General features: G+C 49.7%; 13 protein-coding genes across 13 annotated transcripts; 8 read left to right on the forward strand and 5 right to left on the reverse strand.

Annotated features, from left to right (window-relative positions):
- Window positions 1-33: 33 nt before the first annotated feature.
- Bathy02g02230 (predicted protein) lies at window positions 34-2,487 on the forward strand (the record flags this gene model as incomplete). The annotated part of the gene is made up of 1 exon (XM_007514741.1): window positions 34-2,487. One exon carries the CDS (start codon window positions 34-36, stop codon window positions 2,485-2,487), a length of 2,454 nt encoding a protein of 817 aa, XP_007514803.1.
- Window positions 2,488-2,568: 81 nt separating this feature from the next.
- On the forward strand, window positions 2,569-4,023 carry Bathy02g02240 (magnesium transporter; the record flags this gene model as incomplete). The annotated part of the gene is made up of 1 exon (XM_007514557.1): window positions 2,569-4,023. The coding sequence occupies one exon, from the start codon at window positions 2,569-2,571 to the stop codon at window positions 4,021-4,023; it is 1,455 nt and encodes a 484-aa protein (XP_007514619.1).
- A 79-nt stretch (window positions 4,024-4,102) lies between these two features.
- Bathy02g02250 (predicted protein) lies at window positions 4,103-5,452 on the reverse strand (the record flags this gene model as incomplete). The annotated part of the gene is made up of 1 exon (XM_007514928.1): window positions 4,103-5,452. The coding sequence occupies one exon, from the start codon at window positions 5,450-5,452 to the stop codon at window positions 4,103-4,105; it is 1,350 nt and encodes a 449-aa protein (XP_007514990.1).
- A 535-nt stretch (window positions 5,453-5,987) lies between these two features.
- Window positions 5,988-6,494, forward strand: Bathy02g02260 (unknown protein; the record flags this gene model as incomplete). Its single annotated transcript, XM_007514680.1, has 1 exon — window positions 5,988-6,494. One exon carries the CDS (start codon window positions 5,988-5,990, stop codon window positions 6,492-6,494), a length of 507 nt encoding a protein of 168 aa, XP_007514742.1.
- Window positions 6,495-6,625: 131 nt separating this feature from the next.
- Window positions 6,626-7,474, forward strand: Bathy02g02270 (predicted protein; the record flags this gene model as incomplete). The annotated part of the gene is made up of 1 exon (XM_007514474.1): window positions 6,626-7,474. The coding sequence occupies one exon, from the start codon at window positions 6,626-6,628 to the stop codon at window positions 7,472-7,474; it is 849 nt and encodes a 282-aa protein (XP_007514536.1).
- A 1,005-nt stretch (window positions 7,475-8,479) lies between these two features.
- On the forward strand, window positions 8,480-10,405 carry Bathy02g02280 (predicted protein; the record flags this gene model as incomplete). Its single annotated transcript, XM_007514790.1, has 1 exon — window positions 8,480-10,405. One exon carries the CDS (start codon window positions 8,480-8,482, stop codon window positions 10,403-10,405), a length of 1,926 nt encoding a protein of 641 aa, XP_007514852.1.
- Window positions 10,406-10,756: 351 nt separating this feature from the next.
- Bathy02g02290 (O-acetylhomoserine/O-acetylserine sulfhydrylase) lies at window positions 10,757-12,064 on the reverse strand (the record flags this gene model as incomplete). The annotated part of the gene is made up of 1 exon (XM_007514561.1): window positions 10,757-12,064. The coding sequence occupies one exon, from the start codon at window positions 12,062-12,064 to the stop codon at window positions 10,757-10,759; it is 1,308 nt and encodes a 435-aa protein (XP_007514623.1).
- A 644-nt stretch (window positions 12,065-12,708) lies between these two features.
- On the reverse strand, window positions 12,709-14,616 carry Bathy02g02300 (predicted protein; the record flags this gene model as incomplete). The annotated part of the gene is made up of 1 exon (XM_007514819.1): window positions 12,709-14,616. The coding sequence occupies one exon, from the start codon at window positions 14,614-14,616 to the stop codon at window positions 12,709-12,711; it is 1,908 nt and encodes a 635-aa protein (XP_007514881.1).
- A 508-nt stretch (window positions 14,617-15,124) lies between these two features.
- On the forward strand, window positions 15,125-16,416 carry Bathy02g02310 (predicted protein; the record flags this gene model as incomplete). The annotated part of the gene is made up of 2 exons (XM_007514455.1): window positions 15,125-15,241; window positions 15,661-16,416. The coding sequence occupies 2 exons, from the start codon at window positions 15,125-15,127 to the stop codon at window positions 16,414-16,416; spliced, it is 873 nt and encodes a 290-aa protein (XP_007514517.1).
- A 622-nt stretch (window positions 16,417-17,038) lies between these two features.
- Bathy02g02320 lies at window positions 17,039-19,480 on the reverse strand (the record flags this gene model as incomplete). Its single annotated transcript, XM_007514588.1, has 1 exon — window positions 17,039-19,480. The coding sequence occupies one exon, from the start codon at window positions 19,478-19,480 to the stop codon at window positions 17,039-17,041; it is 2,442 nt and encodes an 813-aa protein (XP_007514650.1).
- Window positions 19,481-19,596: 116 nt separating this feature from the next.
- Bathy02g02330 (predicted protein) lies at window positions 19,597-20,955 on the forward strand (the record flags this gene model as incomplete). Its single annotated transcript, XM_007514748.1, has 1 exon — window positions 19,597-20,955. The coding sequence occupies one exon, from the start codon at window positions 19,597-19,599 to the stop codon at window positions 20,953-20,955; it is 1,359 nt and encodes a 452-aa protein (XP_007514810.1).
- A 421-nt stretch (window positions 20,956-21,376) lies between these two features.
- On the forward strand, window positions 21,377-22,729 carry Bathy02g02340 (unknown protein; the record flags this gene model as incomplete). Its single annotated transcript, XM_007514486.1, has 1 exon — window positions 21,377-22,729. The coding sequence occupies one exon, from the start codon at window positions 21,377-21,379 to the stop codon at window positions 22,727-22,729; it is 1,353 nt and encodes a 450-aa protein (XP_007514548.1).
- Window positions 22,730-22,926: 197 nt separating this feature from the next.
- Bathy02g02350 (diphthamide biosynthesis protein 1) lies at window positions 22,927-24,300 on the reverse strand (the record flags this gene model as incomplete). Its single annotated transcript, XM_007514477.1, has 1 exon — window positions 22,927-24,300. The coding sequence occupies one exon, from the start codon at window positions 24,298-24,300 to the stop codon at window positions 22,927-22,929; it is 1,374 nt and encodes a 457-aa protein (XP_007514539.1).
- Between the last annotated feature and the right edge of the window lie 140 nt (window positions 24,301-24,440).

Below are 24,440 nucleotides of genomic sequence, written 5' to 3' on the forward strand. Positions count from 1 at the left end.
TCTTGCCGCACGCGTACACACAAAAGAGAAAAAATGTCTGCGCTTTCCTTACTTTTTGTCTTCCTTTCTCTCTCTTTGCGAAACAACACCATCATGTCCGACGACGACGACGCGAAGAAAAAGGTCAAGACAGCGAAGAAGAAGAAGGAGAAGGAGACGAAAAGAACTTTCGCGAATAAGATTTTCGATCGTTTTGCCGCGTTGCCGCGAGAGTATAAGTGTGCCTTTTTTCTCGTCCTCCTCGCGGTGGTCGTTTTCCCTTTAACGACCTTAAAAGAGCGCTTTGATGAGAAGGAAAAAAAGTGTCCATTTGGCTTCCAATCGAGATCAAATGTGAACTTTGAGTCTGATTTACCTTCCTGGCATCCAAAGCTGGTGTCTTACGACGTCGAAGGCGTAAACAACCTCGAGGTTGGTCCTCCGATGTTGAAGAAAAACGAGATTGCAAAATTCGACGACATAATAGTTTACAGAGGGCATTTTTACGTGAAAGGCAAACTGGAGCAAAAAAAGACGCAATCGACACAACTGGTCGAGGACGAGAACGAGCTCCCGTGGGACCGAGAGGAGAGGAAAGCGAACGAGATGCTCGAAAAGGAAAAGAGCAAAAAGGAGAAAAAAAAGAAAGACGTGGGAGAACGCATCGCGGATAGGTTCTTTCCGCTCGGAGGGACTTCGAATTCGTACGCGAAAGCGGTCGCGATGAACAACCGAACGAAACGAATCATGAGCGTCGCGAGCACGGAGGAAAAAGCAAAGAAGATGATTGAAACCTTTAGGAGCGTAGGAGTGACAGTAACTGAAGTCGTAGTGACGGAGAATGGAGACGAGAGTAAGTTGATTGTGCCTGGATTTCACGATTCGCACACACACGTTTTATCGTTGGCTTTGAAGAGAGAGTTCGAGGTGGATTTGTCCGACGTCGAAACGAAGAAAGAGTTCGTGACGAGGTTGAAAATGAAGGAAAGGAGTTGGGCGCCTTTTCCACAGTTCAGCGAAGAGTGGATTGTTGCCAGTGGCTACGACGATGGTAAGATACTCAGAGAGGACGGAAGGCTGGATTTACCGTATAAAGGGTGGATCGACGACATCTCCAATCCCGTAATCGCGTTTCGCGCGGATATGCACACGGCGATTGTCAATCAAGCCGGGTTTCGAAAAGCTAACGTGCGATGGGCGGACGTGAAGAAAAACACGACCCACGAGTATTACAGGCGGTTTCGCGATTACATCGATTTCGATACGGGTGAAGTCAAAGATGACGCCATGCAGTTGTTTCAAAAAGTCCTACCGAAAAGAACGAAGAAAGAACGGAAGAACGCTTTGAAACGAGCGCTCGCGCCGCTTTCAAAGTTAGGGATAACGAGAGTGAGCGATTTTGGCGCCATCGATGCGTTACAGGCGTATGATTTTGAACTTTCCAGAAGCGACTATATGATTTTGAGGGAGTTAGATAACGAAATGCGGCCTCACGGTCTTCCTTTGAGAGTGAATTGTTACTTGCCGTTTGACGACTGGCAGTTTGCCGCGTTGGAGCAAGAAAGAGGGAACGGAGCGTTTTTTCATTACACCGGATACAAAGGGAACGAATTGCGGCAAAAAGAATTGAACTTGGATCAGACGATACGGTCAAACGTGCGCATCGCCGGCGTGAAGTTATTTCTAGACGGAAGTCTCGGCGCAAATACGGCAAAATTTCACGAGCCGTATAACAGTGGTTTCACGAAAACCAGTCACACGGCGACGGGAATGTTTGTCCGAGACGTCCAACACGCGAAACAAATAGCGATCCTAGCGGATAAAGCGGAATTGCAAATTGCTGTGCATGCCATTGGCGACGCCGCCGTGGACGCGGCTTTAGATATGCTCGAAACGATTGAGAAAACGAACGGAAAAAGGGATCGACGGTTTCGAATCGAACATATTCAACACTTGAGCGGCGACGGAAGCATCGAAAATTTAAACTTGAAAACAGAAACCGTCGAGGCGCGCATTAAGCGATTAAAACCGATCGCCTCGGTGCAGCCATTGCATTTAGCATTAGACTCGGAAAGAGCACTCGTGGAGAAACTTGGACGCTCGAGAATGGAACGAACTCACATGTATAAATCGTTGAGCGAATTAACCACCATCGCGTTCGGCTCGGACGTTCCCATCGCGCCTGCGAATCCACTCGAAGCCATCTTACAAGCCTCCACAAAACGAACGTTGAACAAAGAAGGTCAGTCTATGAGTGTAGAGATGGCGTTAGAAGCGCAAACGATTGGTGGCGCGCGAGCGTCGTTCAACGAAGACGCTTTCGGTGGTTTCTTCAACGGCGCCCTGATGGATTTTGTCGTATTGAAGAAGAAGAGTAGCGCAACTAGCAATAGTAAAGAAAAAGAAGAATCAAAAGAAGAAGAACGAGGGGAGGAGGAGATCATCGACGATCGCTCCATCGTTTATGAAACCTGGGTTGGCGGACGCAAAGTGTATTCAACCGCGTAAAATTTTCCATTGTATGTACCTCCTCATCTTCACAAAAAAGCACTCCTTGCTTACAACTCTTATTTATTGACGCGCGTCGAAATGACCGATCCTGGACCGGTCGCGTCTTCTAAAATGGAATCCAACTCCAAACGAATGGCTTCTGTTTTAGTCGCCCTGTGTCTCGGTTTCTTCGCGATATTGTTGACCTTTGATGGCTCGTCCAGTTTGGGGAAAACCGAATTGGATTCAACAACAGGTGGGAACTTTTTGGACGCGTTAAAGTTGTTCGGCGGATCCTCCTCGAAGAGAAGGAACCAGAATCACAAGAGCATGTCCGAGGAAGAAAAAGAACGATTCATGCAACACGTGGATTTTGAGATTCCGAAAGCTTCCTCCAGCGGCGAGTACGACGAAACCGATGACGACGAGTACGACGACGATGGAGGAGGAGGAGGAGGAGGAGGAGGCGGTAAAACTATTATAGGTAAAGTGTCAAAGAAATCGAGGCAGTATAAGAAGAAAAGGAAGCAAGAGTTGATGCTGCGAAAGAAAGAGCAGGATTTGCGGCAGCAAGCGATCAGCTCGAACCCGGACGACGTGGTGCACGGATGGATACGCGCAATGTTCAACCAGATGGATACGAACGGCGACGGGAAGATATCGCTGAACGAGATGAAGGCGTACGCGGAGAAGATGAATTTAGATAGAGGGTATGTGAAGGATTTTAGCGAGTATGTCCACATAAAAGCAGGGGAGCCGGAGAACCACGATCATCCCGCGGTGGATTTTGATCACTTTTTGGCGGCTTTGCAACAGAGAGACGCGACGGTGATGCGAGCGTGTGCCATGGGAGGATATGGCGGTAGAAGTATCTTTGATGAAGTGGCGGAGAGAAGCGTTTGGTTGTTAGGGTTGTTAGTTCTTCAGTCGCTCTCGGGGGTTGTGTTGCAGCGATACGAGCAGTTATTAGCTGAGCACGTCGTTATAGCGGTATTTTTGACCATGTTAGTTGGCGCCGGAGGTAACGCCGGTAACCAAAGCGCTATTAAGATTATAGAAAAGATTGTTCTAGGAGAAATCACCGTTTCGATCGGATCCTTCTTGAGCGAAATGCACAGAGAAGTAATCGTCGGTATGTTCTTGTGCGTGTTCGTAGCGATCGGAGGTTTTGTGAGAGCGTATATTACGCACGGAAGAGCGCGGGGTGGTTTCTTGAACGTGCTGGCGCTGACGTGCTGTTTAGCGGTGATTGTGTTTTCATCAACACTCATAGGGGTGATGTTGCCGTTTTTGTTGGCAAAGATTGGTGCAGATCCCGCGCATGCAGGTACGGTGGTGCAAGTAGTCATGGACATTACCGGGGTTATTGTCACCGTGACGATATGTTCGATGATGTTACCGTCGGTGTCCAAGAAGACCAGAACGCCGGCGTTCGCGGTAGTCTTGGAGAGGGCTTTTCTGGCGTACTTTCCGGAAAGTGAGAGCGGTGGTGCTCCAAAGGAACACAGATCGGACGCGGATTTAGTATTGACGTCTGAAAAGGGTAGCGTGTAATGTATACATACTTTTCTAAAAACTACAACTAAAAACTACAACGAACGTATATCTGCGCAAATATTATCTGCGAATCAAATCAACTCCATCGTCTTTTCTCGGCTTCTTCGTCGACTGGAACGTACCAATCCGGTCGTTCGACGTGCGAGGATAACCGGTAATCTAAGAACAATTCCTCGTTCGCTTCGATGTCCCTCGTTGCGACTAATGCAATTGTTGGCGCGGCTTTCATGACGATATCAACCATTTGCGCTTCGTTCAAATCTTTCGCTTTCTCGTTCGGGTCCTCGAATACCGAACCGGCGGCGAACGATGACACCATCTTGAGGAAGCTTGCATTCCGTGCACTTTTTGCGGGGTCAAACCTTTCGTAATCGCGTATATCGTTGCTTAAGTACACGTTCGGTATTGCCGCGCGTACAAAGTGTTTCATTCTTTCCAGTTTCTGAGAGTCTTCTGTGTCCATATTCATCATCCGTAACGCTTCTTTTGCGCCTTCCTCCACGTCATAATCGTGCATACATATCATCACATTCGGCGTTTTACCTTGAGGAGGATGGTTTGCTTTGTGCGCGAGGGCTATGGGATGCTTCCCCGCTTGTACTAAAAGGTCCGTTGAAACGTCTAGGCACGCCCTTTTTATCTTCGCGTGTAACTCTGGTCTGGAGAGCTTCTCCAGCCACGGCGGAAGCTTCTCCACCCACTCTTTCTTCAAAGCGCCGACAATTTTTTCCTTTTCCAAGTCTTCTCGAAGAGGAAAACCGGGCCAACTACTACTACCCGAACTATTAATGCTACTCTCACTATCGCTACTACCTTCAACAACTCCACTCGAACTCCTCTCGCTGCTACTCCGCCTCCGTTCTTCCTCCCACGGCTTTGCGTCCACGACGGTATCGTCGTACCGCGCGACCAAAAAAGCGTTCTCTTTCGCCACGTTCGGAAAGCCTTTGAGAAACCTCAAAGCTTCTTTCGCGTATACTATCCCCGGATACAACGACACCACCGTCCCTACCGAAGCTGGTCCATTTAAAAACACCCCCTCTTCGTTTTCCACGCCGTCGGACGGTTTTACCGTATTCTTATTCGTGGTATTCGTCTCTGAGATATCCCCGGTCCTCCCCATCAAATCCAAACCAATCGTCGTCAGCTGCGTCTGAACGCTCCTCCACACTCGCGCTTTCCTCTCCGCCGACGAACACTTGGTCGACGCCTCCAAAACTTCCTTCGCGACCGCTTCTCTTCTCGCCCTGCTGTCCTCCTCCTCTCCTTCGCGCTCGTTCCTCTCTCGCGTCATCATCATCGTCCGTTCCCGAAACTGCGTCAATAAGAACAACTTCTGCACGTCCGACTCTTCTTGCAAAGCGCGCCCTTGCCTTGGTTTCTTCGAAAAGGACGACGCGCTGCCTCGCGCGATTGCTCGGAGCATGATTTTCTGTCGTGATGTTGTGATGCGTCAACCGCGCGTTGCTGCGCGCGTTTTGTGCACCTTTTCAAACGAGGAATTCCTCACAAGTTTCCAATTTACTACTACGCAAAGAAAGGCTTGAAAGCGGTTCGATGATGACCCCCCGAAACCCGTCGTCCAAAACTGATGTAAAGTCGTCGTTTGAAGGCGTGAGAATAGCGAAACACGCGATGAAGAAAGCGACGAAGAAGGCGAGGTTTTTAGAGAGTGCGTTCGTTCTTTTACTCCGTTGTGGTCGTTTCTTTTCCCACGTGCTCACCTCGTAAACCGTTCCTCTTTCTCTCTCTCTTTCTCTCTCTTAAACGCGCAAACACGCACAACAGAGATACGCCGGACGCACGAATCGAGCGTCTCGAAACAGTCGAGCGTGAAATCGAAGAAAAAGAAACGGAAGAATCTTTTGTTCGGCTTGGCGGACTTCGCGAAGGATTTGAACACATCGTTGTTGGAGACGACGGCGGCTGTGTCGATGAAAGGCGGCGAAAGGTCGAAGAAGATGTCGAGGATGTTGTCGAGCGCTTTGTTAGGAGGAGGAGGGAAGAAGAAAGGGAGCAATACGAATAATAAAAAACGGGAACTGATCGCACGAGTGGAGAACGACCGGATGAAGATGGTGTTGAAGCACCCGACGTTCAAAGAGAACCCGGTGAAAGCGGTGTTGACGCACCTCGCGGCGCAGTTAGGCGAGAGCGCGGAAAACGACGAGGAGGACCGCAGTAAAGATGGAACCACCAAGAAAACCACCAAGAAAAGTACCACTACGACCACCACCAATGACAACAAGAACGTCGATATCGACGACGTAAACGACGACGTGCAAAAGAAGAAGAAAAAACGAAAGATGATGACCCCGGCGCGGTTACGTCAAACGCAAGGCAAACATCACGCCGGCGGCGGCGGCCAAGAGCGGTCCAAGAAGAGCATTCACGGCGGCGGTAAAAACTCTGGTGGCGTCGTCAAAGAGAAACTGCGAAACAAGAAGGGTGGGAAAAACAGGAAGTGACCACCCTTTCTTCTTTCCAGTCAGCGTGTGGTTGGGGTGTTGGTACTCGTCGCGAACGTAAAGCGTTTTCGGTTCTCACTTTCCACCATTTTTTCTCCCCACAAAAGCAAGAAGATATGATGACGATGACGATGCGCGCTTTCTCACCAACCGTAACGCTCACCCGTCGTAAAGATTCTCCTTCCTCCTCCTCGCGGAGCGCGAAGTGTACCACGACGACGACGACGACAAAAGCGTGTCTGACGACGACGAGGACGCACCCTTTCAGCGCACCATTAAAAGCTTCTCATCGTCGACTCCACATCCGCGCAACGAACGACGACGACGACTCCAAGAAAGCACGAAAAGAAGAAGACAAAGAAGACAATTCCCTCTCATCGCCGTGGGCGCAACCTGGATACAAAGGCGCGTGGGTCTCCCAACAAGACGACCGGACGCAAATTTTGGTCGTCGTTTCGATATGGATCGGTCTGTGTCTGTTGACGTACGTCTCGTGCGCGAAAGTCGGCCCTTTCGTGGAAGAGCTTGTTCCGGACTTTGTTTTTCAGTTTTCCAAGCGCACGTGGCCTTTGCTCGGCCTGACGTACGTGCTCGCCGGAGCTGCGCACTTCGCGTTACCGGAAGGTTTTGATGCCATGGTACCGCACGAAAACGCGTTCGGAGGCCTCTGGAAACTCCCTGGTTCGAAGCGATTCCACGTCAATTGGACCGGCGCGTGCGAAATTGTAGGCGGTTTAGGCACGCTCTCGCTCGTCGTCGATCCGAACTCCTCCCTCGGGAAAGTCTCCGCGTTTGCGTTATTCGCGTTAACGTTAGCTGTAACCCCCGCGAACACGTATATGTTTACGAACAACTCCCCGGGACCGTTACCCCCGGACGCCACGGAAGAGATGATGGTGTTGACGCCGCCGCAACACTTCGCCAGAGGTTTGCTCCAAGTCTTTCTGTTGACGATGTTATGGGGCGTCGCCACGGGTTAGTTAAAAACAGCTCAGGTGCGTTGCCTTGGTGGATGCTTGTTTTTACATCGCGTCGTCGTGAGCTCTTTTTTTAGCAGTAGTAGTAATAATAGTACGCGTAGTTGAGACGTTATCGTCGTTGGACGAAGTAAAAAGCCGCGAAAGCGAGTTGAACGCCTCTCCCCCCACCTTTACAAAGAACGTGATGATTCATGTCTGTGTGCTTTTGGGCAAAACACAACAAACAAATCTTTCCCGCCAAAAAACGAAAAAAAACACCCTCTTTCTTTCCTCCTTCGCGTGCCTTCTTTTTCGTTCCCATTTCCCCCTTTCGCGCAGTTTCGCCTAAAAAACAGAAGGAAAATCGAAAAATATCTTCGTTTTGGAAACGGGAAAGAAGAAAGAATGTCGTCAAAACCAAGCGCGCGCAAACAAAACACACGCAAGAAGAAAGAAAAAAGAACTCGCGCGAATAAAAAGCACACGAACGCGTGCAAGTAAAGGTACGCGATAGATTTCGACCGTTTTTTCCCCTCGCGCTTCTTCGCGTTCGCCGTGAGAGAGCGCGCGCGCGTGCAGAGATTTCGAGCGAGCGGGCACCTTTTTCCTTTTTTTCGAAGGATTCAGAAAAAAAACGAGAGAGAGTTCGTTTTGCGCATTTCCAATTCGCGTGTATATAAAGCGAATTCATCTCTCTCCAAAGGAAGGTTCTCGCGAACGAGAACGCGTCCGCGTCCGCTTCTCTCCTCGTAAAAGAGAATCGCGCGCATCAGATCTGCGCTCAAAAGAAGAGAAACTCAGAAAAGAAGAGAAACTCAAAGCGCCTGCTCGAGAGCGCGTTGAAAGAACGAAAAGCTTTCATTTCTGTCCTTCGCTTCTGAGTCAGAGAGGAACAAAAAAAAAAAAAAAACGAGAAATCTCGCGGGAAAAGACACCAAAAGGGGGAAAAGCGCTCGCCTTTTGAAGCGCAAAATTTGGACCAAAAAATGCACAAAAAATACTGACGAAATTACAATTCAAACTCATATGTCTTCATTACACGTAGGATTAAAACAACGAAAGAAGAAGGAGAAGAGAGGAGGAGTGCGAGAACGCGTTTTGAGCGAAAGAAGAAGCAGAGGAAGAAGAAGAAACACAACACAGATGACGGGAACAACACAAACGGTGGTTTCGATGCGACACTCGTCCCGTTTGGAGTGTAATAATACTAAAGATGGGAATAAAAAAATGCACATCCATCAGGGTGAGGGAAACGAAAATTCCGTGCCGCCGCGGTCCCCGGCGAGAGGGAAAAAAGAGACGCTCGCGTTGCAGAAGAGAGATTCGAGCGCGTCCGTGGAAACGGAGGAAGAGGAGGATAATTCCAGCTTTGGAGGAGGATTACGGAACGAGAACACGAACGAGAAAGGCGCAGTCGGGAGCGCGCAACAAAACCAAAGCGAAGAAAAGAAGAGCGCACAAACGCGCGAAAAGGGGAACGACGAGGACGAGGACGAGGACGATATCGAGACGAAGCCGCTCTCGGCGTTTGAGCAAAAGTTGAAGAATAAGAAACCGATTTCGACTGATCCGAAAACGTTCGATCCAGACACGGTTTTGAAAATTGACGAGGATTTTTCCAAAAAAGCGATGAGTTTAGGATACGAGCTCGGGACGATTAAACATTCGGCGTACGCTTTGTTGGCGATGGCGGGGCCGGGAGGAATGACGGTGGCGAACATTGTGAGCATCGCGAAGCGGTTGGACTTGTATAACTGGGGGACGTGCAAGACGCCGAATAACTCAGTCACCGCGGCGTTATCGCAAGATGCGCACTTTCAAAGAGTTGCACCGAGTACGTACGCGTTAAAAGAACACGTACCGGACGATTTGTGTACGGCGAGTATCGCGCACAAGGCGGCGCACACAAAGAAGAAAGAAGAGAGACGCGAGACGGGGAGAAACGCGACGACGACGAGTTCGGGTGGAGGTGATTTCAACATGATGGGAGGTGGTGGAGGAGGACACACGAAACTTCAAGACCGAAACTATCATCACCAGAAAGCCGTGGAGCAAGCGAAGAAGAGAAAAGCGGTGGCGATGTATGAATCGGAGGAGGATGAGTATTTCGATGGACCGGCGTTTCTCTTTCGAGCGCGCTCGGAAACGAGAGATCAAGAAAACTCAGAAGAAGAAAACGAAGATCGATACGACGAGAGAAGAGAAAATTATCACACTCGAAGAATACAGCACGAAGAGGAGCCACCTTTTGCGTACAAAGATGTCGCCGAACGTTTAGCTTTGGAGTGTTTTCGTCGAAGAGCGGATTTACAGCCGGAGATTTATAGAAACTGCCAACTTCCTTCGTCGTCCGCCGGGTCGGGCGACGGAGAGCGAACGCCGATGAATGCGGCGCGAGCAGATTCCGATAATATCGTCAGCAAAAAAAACGCACCGAATACGGTGGAACACATGGTGAATGAGCCGAACGAGCCGGTGAACTGCGACGCGACCGTGGCGGCGTCGTGTTTGGCCTTCTTCCCGGCGGTGAGTACGCCCGGCATCGTGGCGACGAGGCAAAGAGACGCGATATGCGCGACGCCGCCGGAACCGACCGAAGCCTTTTCGCGAGCGAATTTGTGGAAGAATGAAGTCGGATTGGTGAAACAATTAGAAGGGTTCGAAGCTATTAATGGTGGCCTCGTCGCACAGAGAGGTGGTTTGAGCGCGTCTTCTTCTCAACAACAACAACAAAGAAAGAAGACGACCGTAGCGAACAAGAGATCAAAACTTGGAGAGAAGAAAGAAAAGCAACAACAACAAAACAAAGTGGCGGCGAAGATTAAGAAGTCGAGCAGCGATAATTCCATGAAATCACGAAGCGCGAGTGGAGAAGAGACGTGTTATCATCGACTCCCTCGATGGGTTTTGGATCAATACATGGAGTCTCACAACGTCGCCGCCAACCAGTAATAAAAATCTTTTGGAAAAGGAAAGAAAACATCTATACATATAATAAAATATAATAAAAGAATACTTGCGAGAATGATGATGAGAGGTGTGATGATGGTCTGCGAGAGCTGTCTCTTTCCTCTCTCTCGTCTCTGCATCATTGAATTTTTGAGTTGAAACGTGTTGATTGCGTGTAGTGTGTTGTTGATTGTTGACATAAAAAACATTACACTTGTAATAATATTAAAAAGAATTTTACTTCGGTACATACCGGTAAATATAGTAGTAAGATTACGCCTTTAGATTAGCATTACCTCTCTCCTTCCACTTATCTCTCTCGCGTTCCGCGTTCCGCGTCGTTGATGATAAGATTTATTGACTCGCCGCGATCGCTTGCTCAAAATCGGCGATGATATCGTCGATGTGTTCGATACCAACCGAAACGCGAATCATCTCGTCGTTCACGCCACTCGCCGTTCGTTCTTCCGGAGATAACTGCTCGTGCGTGGTAGAAGCCGGGTGGATGACCAAAGTCTTCGCGTCTCCGACGTTGGCCAATTGACTCGCCAATTTGAACGCGTCGATGCACTTCGTCCCGGCTTCCAAACCGCCCTTCACGCCAAAGCACAACACGGCGCCGTAGCAACCCTTACGGAAGTACTGCTCCGCGGTTTTGTGCGATTGGTGAGATTTCAACGACGGGTGCGAAACCCATGCGACGCCTTTGTGTCCTTCCAAATATTTGGCCAACTTGACGGTGTTTTCGCAGTGTCGTTCCATTCTCAAGCCCAACGTCTCGACGCCTTGAATCAACTGAAACGCCGCCATCGGGTTCAACGCCATCCCCAAATCTCTCAAACCTTCAAATCTGGCTTTGACGATAAACGCCACGTTGGCACCCAACACGCCGTCCGGGCCAAAGGTGTCCCAAAACTTCAAGCCGTGGTACGCCGGAGACGGATCGCAAATCTTACCGTGCTTGCCGTTGTTCCAGTTCATGCTCCCGCCGTCGACGATGATACCCCCGATGGTCGTCCCGTGACCGCCGATCCATTTCGTGGCAGATTCGACGACAATATCCGCGCCCAACTTCAACGGTTGGCAGACGTATCCACCACCACCAAAGGTGTTATCGCAAATCAACGGAATCCCGTGCTTCTCGGCGACGGCTTTCATGCCTTTAAAATCCGGAACCAAAAACGACGGGTTCCCGAGAGTCTCGATGTACAACGCCTTCGTGTTGGCATCGATCAACTTTTCAAAGCTCGCCGGATCTTCTTGGCTGGCAAACTTCACGTTAATCCCTAAACTCGGAAACATCGTCTTGAACTGGTTGTACGTCCCGCCGTATAAGTTCGCGCTCGACACGATGTTATCGCCGGCGTTGCAAATAGTCGAGATGGCCAAAAACTGCGCCGATTGTCCACTCGACACCGATAACGCCGCCACTCCGCCTTCCAACGCCGCGATTCTCTTCTCGAAAACATCGTTCGTTGGGTTCATGATTCTCGAGTAGATGTTCCCGAACGCTCTCGCGCCGAATAAATCCGCGCCGTGTTTCGCGTCGTTGAACACGTACGAGGTGGTGGCATAAATTGGCACCGCGCGTGCGTTCGTCGTCGGGTCCGGGACTTGCCCCGCGTGGACTTGCATGGTTTCGAATTTCAAATCGGAGGACATTTTGTTCTTTCTGTGGTGGTTTTCCGTGTGTTGTGACTTGGCTGGTTTTATTGAGAAGATGAAGAGGATGAAAGCGTTCGTTAATGAATTAATGCGCGACGCATCCGATGCGACACGGCGGCAAAAAGTGATCGGGATCACACGTTCCGATTCAATTCTCTTTTTCTTTCAGAGAGAGATTTTGAACGCGTTTCGCGCGCGTGGAAAAAGCAGAAGAATGAGAACAACACCACCACTCTTTTTTATCATCGTCGTCAAAACGAAGAAGACGACAAAGAAGACGACGAAGAAGAAGTTGATGTGCAACGGCGTGCGTACCTTGAGTGCGTAGAAAAAAAGGAGGAATTGAGCATTCCCCTGACGCTTTTTCGCCGAAAAACTCTCATATGTGAAATATCACAAAGAAGAAGCAAAAATATCTTCTTCGCTCGAACGAACAGAAAGAGACCAAAAACACGAGAAAGAGAGAGAAAGAGCTTTCTTTTTTTTTTACGCTTTTTCATATATCTCACTGCTCTGCCTAAAACTGTTTGTTGTTTTTACATACGCACTCTTTTACGCGCGCTTTTACGCTAACGCTACTTTTTAAATACACGCATCATACTTTTATTAAGAAGTGTTGTTCTTTACCGCGGAGGACCTCATTAAATCGCTTTTACTACGGAGGCGCCTCTTTCTGCTCCGCTACCGTCGGCGATGACGATCCCGCTGAGAGGGTCGCCTCCTAATCCTCCTCCTCCGTTGGCAGGCGAGGAATAAAAAAACATCTCCCGCTCTTCTTTCGCCGAGGCGGCGTTGACGGCGTTGAACTTGTGGAACGCGAACAGAACGAGAAGCGAGGCGAAAGAACTGACGAAAAAGATCAAGTCGTACCAGGATTGGTAGAAGGTCTTTTCTGGTTTACTTTCCGCGCTCGCGTCCGCTTCTCCTTCTTCCATGCCGAAAAAGGTGTCGCTCAAGTCGTGCATGTCGCCGCCGAATAAGGAGAAGGTTTTACCGTCGCGGTATTGGCTCGGGAGCTGTTCGCGGACGAGCAAGACGGACGAGAGGAAGTATAAACCGACAATTTCCGTGCAGAAGAGGACGAGGGAGGTGGTGGTTTCCGAAACGTTGGAGCTGCCGGAGACGGAGGAGGCGATGGTACCCAACGCGTCAAACGCGCGCGAGAGGAAGTATAAGAAATTCCTCGTAGAAGAACCGACGAGAAACGCGATGAACGCGAGGGAGAGGTATTGAGAGAGCTGTTCCGCGGTAACGTTGACCGAGTGGGAGAGGAGGAGGAGTCGGAGCGTTTTCGTGACGACGTCGACATTTTTCGATTTGCCCAAAACGATTTGGCCAAACACCGAGAGAAGTTTGACCGCGCAACACACGGACATCAAGACGCCGCTGGTGTTTTTCGCGCGACCAAAGGTGGTTCTGGATTCAACCGCGCGTTTTTTCAACGCGCGGCGCTCTTTCAATTCCAGAAATAAAGATCTCACGACGCGATCCAAAGCGACGACTTCAAATTTTGCGTTTTGCAATTTTTGTTCGCTCGTCATCGCGCCGCCGTTTCTACCAGAAAAGACAAACTGCATCGCCGAAGAAGCGAGTTTGCTCAGCAAAGATTGCTCTCCTTGATCTTTACTAGAGGCTAACAACTGCGACGCGCTCTTTTCGTTCGCGCTGGAGGTGACGACGTCTTTTAAAAAGTTATTCGCCGCCGTCCTGCTTTTGTGGATGTTGTTCTTGGCGTTGTTTCTATTCACCGCGTCGTTCTCGTACGGATTGTTGCTGATATTGTTGTTGTTGTTCTTCTTATTGGTAGTCTCATCTTCCTCTATGGGAATGTTGAAGTACATGCTCGCTCGCGTTCTTTGTTGCCTTCGTTCGTTTGCGGATCTCGGAAACAATTCTCTTTCCAACAGTACCAACCGTTTCTTCCTCTCCACGGCTGTTTCCAACGCTTTCACCAATCGCTCCTCGTCTCGTTCGATTTCCGCATCGCTAACCGGCCTCGCGAACAAAGACATGGTCGTGTACGGATAATGAATAGCCCCGAATCCGGATAAAACACCTAAAACGATCACCCCGACGACGCCGGCTCGAGCGATTAATCGCGACACCGTGAAAATGTTACTCTTCGCGCCTCCTCCATTATTACTATTACTACCACTGCTACCACTACCACCACTACTACCACCATCAACTTTACTAAATATACTCCCTTTACTATAAATGGGATCCCCATCCAACGCCCCAAACTCTAAAAAGAAAACCAAGGAAACCAAGTGCGCGCAGACGCTCACGAGTATAACTTTCCTCCTCCGCTTACTCTTCGCTCGGCGTATCACCGCCTGATTCAACTGCATCATTCGACCACTCGCATTGCTCAACTTCTCCAACCCGTACGACCCGGGAACAACCATCGAAAAGAGCTTATAAAAGTGAAAGAAAGGCACGACGACGATGACCATCGATATCGTCGTCCATATCGAAAACAAACTCGCCACGGTTAAAAACGTCTCCGTGAACGTGTCCGACACTTCCCCGAGGACGAGCAAAACCATGGAAAACGAGGACGCGAACGTCAAGGAAAAGAGGAACGCCACGAACGCGGGGACTTTATCCGACGCGTCTCGGCACAGGACTTTCCTCAGGAACTGTTTAAAGGTGCGTCGTTTCACGAGAGAGAGAGAGAGTTAACATAAAGAGAGAGAGCGCATGTGTGTCCAAACGAAAGTGTTTCAAAAGAATACCAAACATAAACGCGCGCTTCTTTTGCTGTGTTCGAGAAGAAAAGAAAGAACGAACGAAAGAAAACACAACTCTCTACATGCGAAACGCACCGCATCCGCGGCTCCGTATAAACCGAAAAAGATTCCCGTCGCGAGGACGGTTTCCAAGAGCACTCGCCACATGATTTATTATACGAGTCTTCTGCGCTCTTTCTCCCCGTAGAAAGAATCACTTAAAAACTATTTAGGGTTTCCAAACCTAATTGGAGAGAGCGAAGCCGCCACTGAATCGGTCCGTCCGTCTCCATTAAAACACTTATACAAACGCACTAAAAACACCATGTCAACCGAACAACCGCAATCCAACCGCTTATACGTCGGCAACATCCCGTGGTCGACCACGGTCGAAGAGTTACAGGGTTTGTTCACCGACGCGGAGAACATCGAGATCCCAACCGTACGTTTTCTACTTTCTTTCTTTTGTTTATATAATTTTGATTCGATCGCGCTTGTGGGAAACGAAGAAAAACTTTTCTCGCGCCGACGATTCATTTTTCATCGTCGTCGCGTCTCAACGCGCTCTCTCTGAGAAACCTCTCTTCCGCGAAACCTCCGAAAATCGTTCTCCTAAAAGCGCCGAAAACAAGGAGAGAGATTTCGCGCGGCGCGAAAGAAACGCGGGGGGTAAAGTTTTGAGAGGTCACTCCTACTGTAAGAAAGAGAGCGAGATGAGATGACATTTGGCCGTCTTTCGTGGTCGTCTTCTCTCGTAAAAAGGCATGCCGTTTGGGCAAAATTTACGCTTGTTTTTCTGATATTTTTTTCTCTCCTCTGACACCAAAATTTTCTTCTTGTCTCTGCAAAATGTTAAAATAGGGTCGCCAAAACCGCTCGAGAGGATACGCCTTAGTCTCGTTCTCCGACGAGTCCGCGGCGCAATCCGCGATGCAAGCGATGAACGGCCACGCGTTAGGCGACCGGAACATTTCCGTTCGCGCGGATAATCCGTTACCGAAGGCGCCGAAATCCTCCTCGAGAGGATCCGGCGGCGCGCCGGTGCAAAGACCGACCAACTTGCCGGAAGCGGAGGAAGGGTGCAGATGCTACGTCGGGAACTTGGCGTGGGAGACCGACGAACAAGCGTTGATTGAACACTGCCAAACGATCGGGCACCCGGTGTTGAGATGTGAAGTTGCCAGACAATCCGGCGGGAGATCCAAAGGGTGGGCGTTGATTGATTTCGCGAGCAAAGAAGCCGCCGACGCGGGCGTCAAGGCGTTGCACGACACCGAGTGCAGAGCGAGATCGATCATCGTGCGCGCGGAAAGACCGGGCGGGGCGGCGGCGACGAAGCCACCGAGAGAAATCAGACCGGAAAACAGTTCTGGTTTACAAATTGTGGTGAGAAACTTGCCGTGGTCGACAACCTCGGACGATTTGAGACAAGTGTTCCAACAAGTCGGCACCGTCGTGGATGCCAAGTCCACGTGCCATGACGACACCGGTCGATCCAAAGGGTGGGGTACGGTTTTGTTTGAAACGCAAGAGCAAGCGCAAGCTGCGATTGCCGGGTTCAACGGCGTTGAGTTGGAAGGCAGACCGATGCAAATTAAAATCGATCGCTTCGAATAAGTGCGCGTAAGGCGACTCTTTCGTGTGAACCACTTGATAATAAATACTATAAAACTTCTTCAATAATACTACGAAGAAAAAACATCAACGACGACGACATGGAAAGAGAACACACACCACACGAAAAATGAGAGAGAGAAGAGAAGGGAGAGATACTGAGAATGAGAAAGACAGAATATAATATTCTATAGCACGCTGGCGGAAGAGAAGAGAGGGAGGAGATGAACGTTTAATTTTACAAATGGAGAATCAAGTCACAAACATCGACGAAGACATGCGTGTGTTTTTTTAAGTTTGAAGAGGAAAAAGATATATAGAAGAAGAAGAAGAAGAAGAAGAGAAGAGAGAGCAGAATATAAGAAGAAAGAAAAAGAAAGAAAAACATACGATGAGATAGAGAAGAGATACCATGGGAGAATGGCTTACCCGTTTGTCGCGTTCATGAGAAAAATAGAACACACAACAACACATCATTTATTTTTTGTAGATCATGGGACGACGAGTGAACGAAAACAAGTGTAAGAGAAGTTTTCACATTTATTACTTATTAGGTATTCAATACCGATTTTAATGCAATTATCAAAAGAATTTTAACGCTCTAATTACTGCTACTGTTTGTTGTCTACTTCAATTCTCCCGATTCGCTGCTTTCCTTTTCCGGGCTGTCTACCGCGCGTTTTTTTTTTGTTCTTTTCTCCGTCGGCTCATCTTTCTCTCCGTCTCTCGAACGTTTTCTACTACTGCTATAATCTCTACTGCTACCACCGCGACCTCTGCCACCGCTTTCTTTCTTGGCTAACTTTTTCAATCGGTCCTTCTTCACGTCCTCGAATATCTCCTCGAGCTTTTCATCGCTCACGTCGAACTCTTTCGAACATTTCGTCCACCACGAGGACGATTGGAACGCTTTTTTCGTTTCGGAATACGTTTTATCGTTCAAAACTTCGTCGAATAGTTTCATTTCGTCGTATAAAGAGTCCTCAAAATCATCCAACGCGTCCCGCAACTTTCGCTTCTTGCGTCGGTGGATCCTTTCGATGGTATCCGCTACGACTTCGCAAAGAAACGTGGGTTGAATGTTTGGCGATAAAGACGCTTTCTTCACTAAAGCCTCCTTGTTCGTTTCCACGTACTCTTCTAAATATTTGACGATATCGTCGAAGGGTGGTAGCTTGTTACCACTACTCGCCGTCGCCATCGCGCTTTCGTCGAGTAAGTCGACGACGTTCTCGTTTTGAAAGCCGGGAAACGCGTCCTTTGACGCGTTCTCTTTCATAAACGTCTCCAATCGCTTTGCATCTTCCATCACCATCTCTTCCAACTTGATCACTTCGTCGTCGAACAACTCTCTCGGCGTGCTCCCACTCACGTTCCCATTACACATGCCAAACGAAGCCGTCGATTCGAGCTTCTCGTTTTTAAACTTTTTCCAAAGCGTCCTCGGCGTCAAGATTTTATTCTCCGCCAACTCTTTCAACGTCTCGCAAAAGCGCTCTCGATTCTTCCGTTCCTCTCGGAACCGCACGGCGTTTTCGCGGTTCATAGTCTCGACTTCGTTTTGATCGAACGACCGAAAGAGTTCGGAAAATACGGTCAGTTGGTCTTGCCGATCGCAATGCACCGCTCTCGTGTCGTTTTGAATCGCCGCGTTATTCATCACGTCCCGTCGCCACTGCCAGTTGAAATTGCACCCTTTCTCCAATAACAAGCCTTTAAACAACTCTCTCGTTTGCTCTTTCTTTGCTAGCTTTTCTTTTCTTTCGATGACGTGTAATCCAGAGCAAAAATCGCGAAACAAATGTTCGCGTTCTTTCAACGATTCGATGTTCGTAAACCACGTTTGCGACATTAAATTCCGCTCTAACGGCGAGTCTCGAATAATCTTCGATTTCGAGGTGATGTCGTATTTGACTCGGCAATCTTGCAAACCGTTTCTAAACGCCACGCGTTTCCGTTTCTCGACTTCTTTCTGTTCCTCTTTCTCCGCTCTTAATTTTCTCGATCGAAACCCGTTGAACAAGTTTCTCTTTTCTCCATTTTTCTTGAGCGCGTTGAATCTCGCGTCGCTCGCGGCTAACTGCGTAAACTGCTCGAACGTGCCCGAGGTTGGCATATTAATATCCTCCAAAAGTTTATTAAACGCCGCTTTTCTCTCCTCGTCGTTCTCGAACGTCAGCACCGTCTCTGAATTCGACTGCAAAGGCACGTACGCTTGGTTGTGCGTTTGTTGCGGAGGAGGAGGACCGGATGCCGACGCCGGCGCGTTCATCGCGTCGCCGTTCTCATCTCTGTTCCGCGTCTCACCGCCGCCGCCCTTCTCTCTTCTCGTCTTCTCCTCGTTCATTCGCTCCCACCTCTCCTCCGTCCTCGTCAACTCCTCCGGAGTCTCCCACTGCGTCTTTTTCGTCTCTCTGTTGTAATAATAATACTTCTCCGACGTCTTATCGTACGTCGTTTTCCACGCGCAGTTTTCAAACACGAAACTCTCCTTCGCGGTGTACAACTCTCTCGGTTTCTCGTACGTCGACTTCTTCGTCAGTTGGTTGTAGTAATATTTCCTCCCGTCCGGCGCGTCGTGTTCCGTCCAAGGCGAAGCGGGCGAAGGCGCGTTCATCGGCGGAGGAGGAATCATCATCATCATTCCCGCCGCCGCCGCCGCCGCCGAGGGTTGTTGTTGTTGTTGTTGCATGTTCATCATCATCATCCGCTGCTGCTGCTGCTGTTGCTGTTGCATCAGCATCGGATTCATCATCATCATCATCCCTCCTCCTGGTCCTCCTCCTCCTCCTCCTCCCATCGCGATCGGCGCCGCCGACGCGGCTGTAGGCGCAGCACCGCGCGCAGAAGCCGCCAAAATCGGAGGTGCGGGTAAACCACCAACGACGAATCCCCCTCCAACACCAGGAGTTCCCGTCGTCGTCGTTCCCATCGTCATCCCCGGTTGTTGTTGTTGTGGTTGATGTGTCGGGAAAAACGGCTTTGGAGGAGTCATTCGAGCAGCGAGCGTTTTGGGGAGAAAACCACCACCCTTTTCGTCAGCCTCCTCGTCGTCTTTCGCGGACATTCGTCGTGCGTGTCGTCTCGAGACGCTTCTCGAGACGACAACACCAACGGAGAAAAAGCGACTTTTTGAGAGCGTCGTTTAAAGTGTGCTCTGATGCGTGTTGAAATGCGTTCGAAATGTGCGGCTTTTTCCCCAGAAATCAGACTCGAAAAGGATTGAATACGCGCGCTTTAAAAGCACCCTGCGATAAAGAGAGAGTGAGAGAGAACGAGTCGGCGGTGACGTGCATGACGTCCACGAGGGAAAATCAGGAGGAAACCGAAGCGCTGTTACCGAGACACGGAATAAAAGAAGAAGACTTTGAAGACGAAGACACAACATCAGAGATGAAGGGACGCGTGGGGACGACGAAAAGTTCTACAAAGTTCCAAACGCCGTTCGCGTTTATCCTCCTCTCCTTCCTCACCATACTCGCGCTCGGCTTATCCTGCGTCGCGGAGGAGTACATCATCAAACAAATACCCGGGTTTGATTTCTTTTGGTTCTTAGCGTTCAGCGAGTTAGTGGTGTTCAGCGCGCTGACGGTTTTGGTGCAACTGTGCGGGTGGGACCAAGAGGAGGAGGAGGAGGAAAAGAAGAAGCGCGAGGAGGAGGACGCGAAGAAAAACAAAGCGAAATCGAGCGATGTGGATTTACGAGAGGAAGGAAAGGCAGAGGATACGTATACGAGTGGATTTTGGCACACGAAAGCGCCGAAAACAACGCTCGTGTTGGGTGGGATTTTGATCGCGTTGTATACGAGTTTAGGAAAGTTTGCGTATAAGTACGTGAATTACGCGACGGGGACGGTGTTAAAAAGCGCGAAGCTAATTCCGGTGATGTTTGTGTCCGTGGTGTGGTTGAAGCGGAGGTACGAGTTGATAGATTACGTGGCGTGCTTTTTACTCGTCGCGGCGGCGTGCGAGTTTGGTCTCGGGGAGCAAGAGAATTCGGATAAAACGGAAAATCCGAGCGAAAACTACGCGCTCGGTTTGACGTTGAGTCTAATCACGATTGGGATCGGCGCGTTTCAATCGAACGTGACGGATAGGATCTTGAGAGATTACGGGGCGACTGTTGGTGAGAACATGCTTTGGACGAATGCGGTTGGTGCGATTTTTATATTCTTCTTCGTCGTCTTATTAGAACCGCACGCGTTCATGTTCTTTTGGGATACGCCGTTGTATTTCATGTTGTTGACGTTTCGATCGGTGTCCTTCTTCTTCGGCGCGTGGTTATACACCATCATCGTGAAACATTTCGGCGCCGTGCCTGCCGTGGCGATCACGACCACGAGGAAACTGCTCACCGTCGTAGGGTCCTTCGTGTTCTTTGCCAGTGATAAACCGTTCACGACGACGTACGCGATTGCGCTCGGTTTGTTCGTCCTCGCCGTCGGGTGCGAATACGTCAAACACTACCAAAAGCACAGCAGTCAAACGCATTCCCTCAAGGGTGGTCGTCTTCGTAAAAAAACAGCATCGACTTCGGTCTAGTCGTTTTCTTTCTTTGTATGAGTATTATGTAACGTGTACGTGTATGTGTATCAGTCATCCTCGTTCTCTTCTTCTTCTTCTTCTTCTTCTTCTTTCTCGTCCTCGTCGTCGATGTGCGCTCGAATTCGACGCAACACGAGCGCTCTGAATTCGCGCAACTTCTCCAGGTATTCACCCTCGTGAAACAACGCGACTTCGTCCGAAAACGAATTCGACGTTTTTCTCATCACTTCTCCGTTTTCACGCGTTCCTTTTTCCTTCCCCGACTTGGGAGGAAACGTCGTTCGCGAGGTGAGTTTCATCGCGTTTTCCGCGCGCACAATTTTCTCTGACGCGTCACAGACGAAAGTTTTGAATTTCCCGAGCGAAAGCATCACACAAATCTCTCTCGCGCGGCGGAAAACAACTACGCACAAAACACATGTCCCTCCTCTCGAAGGAGGAACGCGTCGCACCACCTCGAGGAGGATGGGACTGTCGAGAATTCACCCACCCTTTCTCCAATCTTAACAACACGAATGCTCGCTTTCATGCGAGAGAAAAGAACGACGACGTGAACGCGCTCGAGGACGCTCGAGGGAACGAACGTTTAGAGGAAACGATGGAGGATGACGACGACGAGAAGAATGCTTTTAAAGAGCATCACAACGCGCGCGACGACGATGTTATGTACGACGAAGAGGAAGAGGAGTATATATCTCGCGCACCGAACGCGCTCGTCATCGCGCCGACGAGTTCGCGAGACTGTGGGGTGACCGCCTCCTTGTTGTTCGCCAGGTGCGCGCGAGAGTGCGTGTGCGAAGACGAAGACGAAGAGGAAGACCAAGACCAAGAAGGAGAGCGAGAAAACGCGTTCGTGGAAAACGAGGATATCAACGAGAACAGCGCGAGAAGAGAAAGTTTGAGGAGGAAGGAAAAAGATTCCGGCGCTTCCGGAAAGGCGTTCTTGCCGAGAGCGTTGTTCGTGTGCCGTCGAGACGCGTTGGAATCGGAAACGTTCGCGGCGCCGAGCATTTATGCGAACGAGAGTCACGACGACGACGGCTTTGTGGATGCGAAAGGCGCGAAGAAGACGAAAAATGTTTTGTCGACGAGGACGTGGGTGCCGTCCGAAGAATACATCACGACGAGAGCGGCGAAAAGGGTATCCATTAAATACGCGTCGACGGATGAGGACGTGGTGAAGATTATGTCCGCGTTGCACGTTTTGCCGGTTGAAGAGTTGCCGAATCTCATCGCCGTGTGCGACGTTTCTGCGTTTTCCGATCGATACGGTGGAAGCGGCATGGGAGGAAATCGAGAGCGAACGGCGGCGCACGCGAGAGTGTGCGCGGCGATTGTAGAGGCTGCCAGGTACTCTACGATGGCGAAACGGAAAGCGACGATGAGAAGTCACCGCGACGGGTGGCGAAGTCGAGCGCCCGCGCGCTGTAAAGTCGTCGTCTCGGAGAGGAAAGATGACATGGAAGATGCGAACATGTTGGCCAAGAAAGATTGGCAACACGATGTCGGCATGGATGCGATGATGACGGGTGGCGTGGAAACTAAATATTATAATCGCAACGCGAATGTGGGTACCGCGGCCAACACCAATTTCCATCCTTTAACGTACGCCACGAAGAGGTGGTTCGAGAGGGTATTCGTCGTCCGAAAAAAATCCGGGTACGAAGAAGAGGTTGTCGAAGTAGGAAAAATAGGAGGCGGGGCGTACGAGGTCATCGATTGCGCGACGGGCGCGAAATCGACGCACATAGCGACTCTCGGAGTGAACTAAGAAGAAGATAGAGAGAGATGTAAAATATGAATTTTAGCCCCGCGCGCGCGAAAGAAGTTGTAATTTTAAAACCCTGTACAGAAGAAAAGGAGAGATACGCATTCATTATTGAAAGCATTAGTTGTTATATTGCTAATAATATTATAATACCGTAATACACATGTTGCTACTACTACTGCTGCTCCTATTTCCTACTACTAATTCCCGGAACTCACCACGAGTCGCACCGAAGGTTTGTCTCTGCGATTGCCCATGTTCTTCTGTCGCTCCGCGAACCGCGAGCTCGTCCACTCGCCCCCGTCGTCAGCGTAATACTTCATCGGATAACTCGGAACCTCTTTCTTTTCATATTTTCCTTCGCTTAATACGGTGTTCACGTCGTCCCACGCCTCTGCGCCTTCTAAACAAATGTACGCTTCGTACGGCGTCAGCACCGGCACAATAAACGCTTCGCCCCAATCGATGCTCAACCTCGGACACGCCACTTGAACGAACGCATCTATGCCACCATTTTCGCTTAGCGAAGCTATCCGCTCCGGAGATATCTCGGAAATTAAAAATACAACCGTTTCTTTATTCCTGGACTCGAACAACCGCTCCAGTCTGGCCAGCACCGCGGGATTACCTTGCCTGCCGAGCGTCCCTAAAATCAAACCAAATTTCTTTGCTTTCTTCGCGCGTAAAATCATGCTCTTTCTCACGTTTTGCATCCCGACGTGATCGTAATACTCTCTCGTCAGAACCCGTTCGTACGGATCATATCTATACGCCGGCACGTTTGGATTCGCAATCATCATCGCCTCCAAATGAAACCTACCGTCCGCCACAAACACAATTGCATCGTGCGCCTTCTTTCCTTCTTCTCCCATTGAATCTCCACTTCTCGCTCCCATGACCTCTCCATCTCCTAAACTTGGCGCGGTGCACCCTAAAACCTCCCCGGGACTCAAAGGTTTCGTCCTCCCGACATCGAAGCACTCGTAAAACGGCCGCAACGTCTCCCGCACCTTCCCGATCGCCGATGCAAATTGAATCGTTCCCGCTAACGCAATCTTATCCGTCCTGTTCGGAAAATTCTTCCTTATTGACTGCACCAAGTGTTCCTCGTCGAATAAAATGTCCACGAACACGTACAAAGTCTTACACGTCGTCATCGACACCGGCACTAAACAACTGTGTCCGTAATGCACTAAAAAATCACACCCCAACGCGGTCGCCGCGTAGTCGTCCACGCAGCACGCGCCGTACGTCACGTCGCCGAGAATCACCACGTCTTTTATCGAAGGAACGAAAACTTTGAATATATCCGCCAACGTCGTCGCGTACAAGAGTAACCCCTCGGGAAACTGTAACGCCAATCGAGAGACGTTCCCGGTGCGAAGCCGCCAGATGGTTTTATGGATTTCAAAGGAATAGTTTGCCGGTAACGGTTTAACCGCTCGAGCGAGATTAGGATCGTTGAGAATGGCCAAAGGGATTTGGTTGCCCACAAAATGTCGGACGACGGTGGACGATGGTTTTGTCGCCGACGTCGTCAAAGCGAAAGAGTCGTTCGTTTTGGTCGTCCCCATTTGAGTAGAATCCCCTAAAATTGTGCGGAGAAGAAGAGACGAAAAGAGAAGCGATGGATGTTTACTAAAATGGTGCCGTAATGTACAACACGCGCGCGTTCTCTACCTAAATGCACAACAACGACAAAGTTTTATCACCA

Source organism: Bathycoccus prasinos (genome assembly GCF_002220235.1).
Source record: "Bathycoccus prasinos genomic : Chromosome_2".
Taxonomy (NCBI): Eukaryota; Viridiplantae; Chlorophyta; class Mamiellophyceae; order Mamiellales; family Bathycoccaceae; genus Bathycoccus; species Bathycoccus prasinos.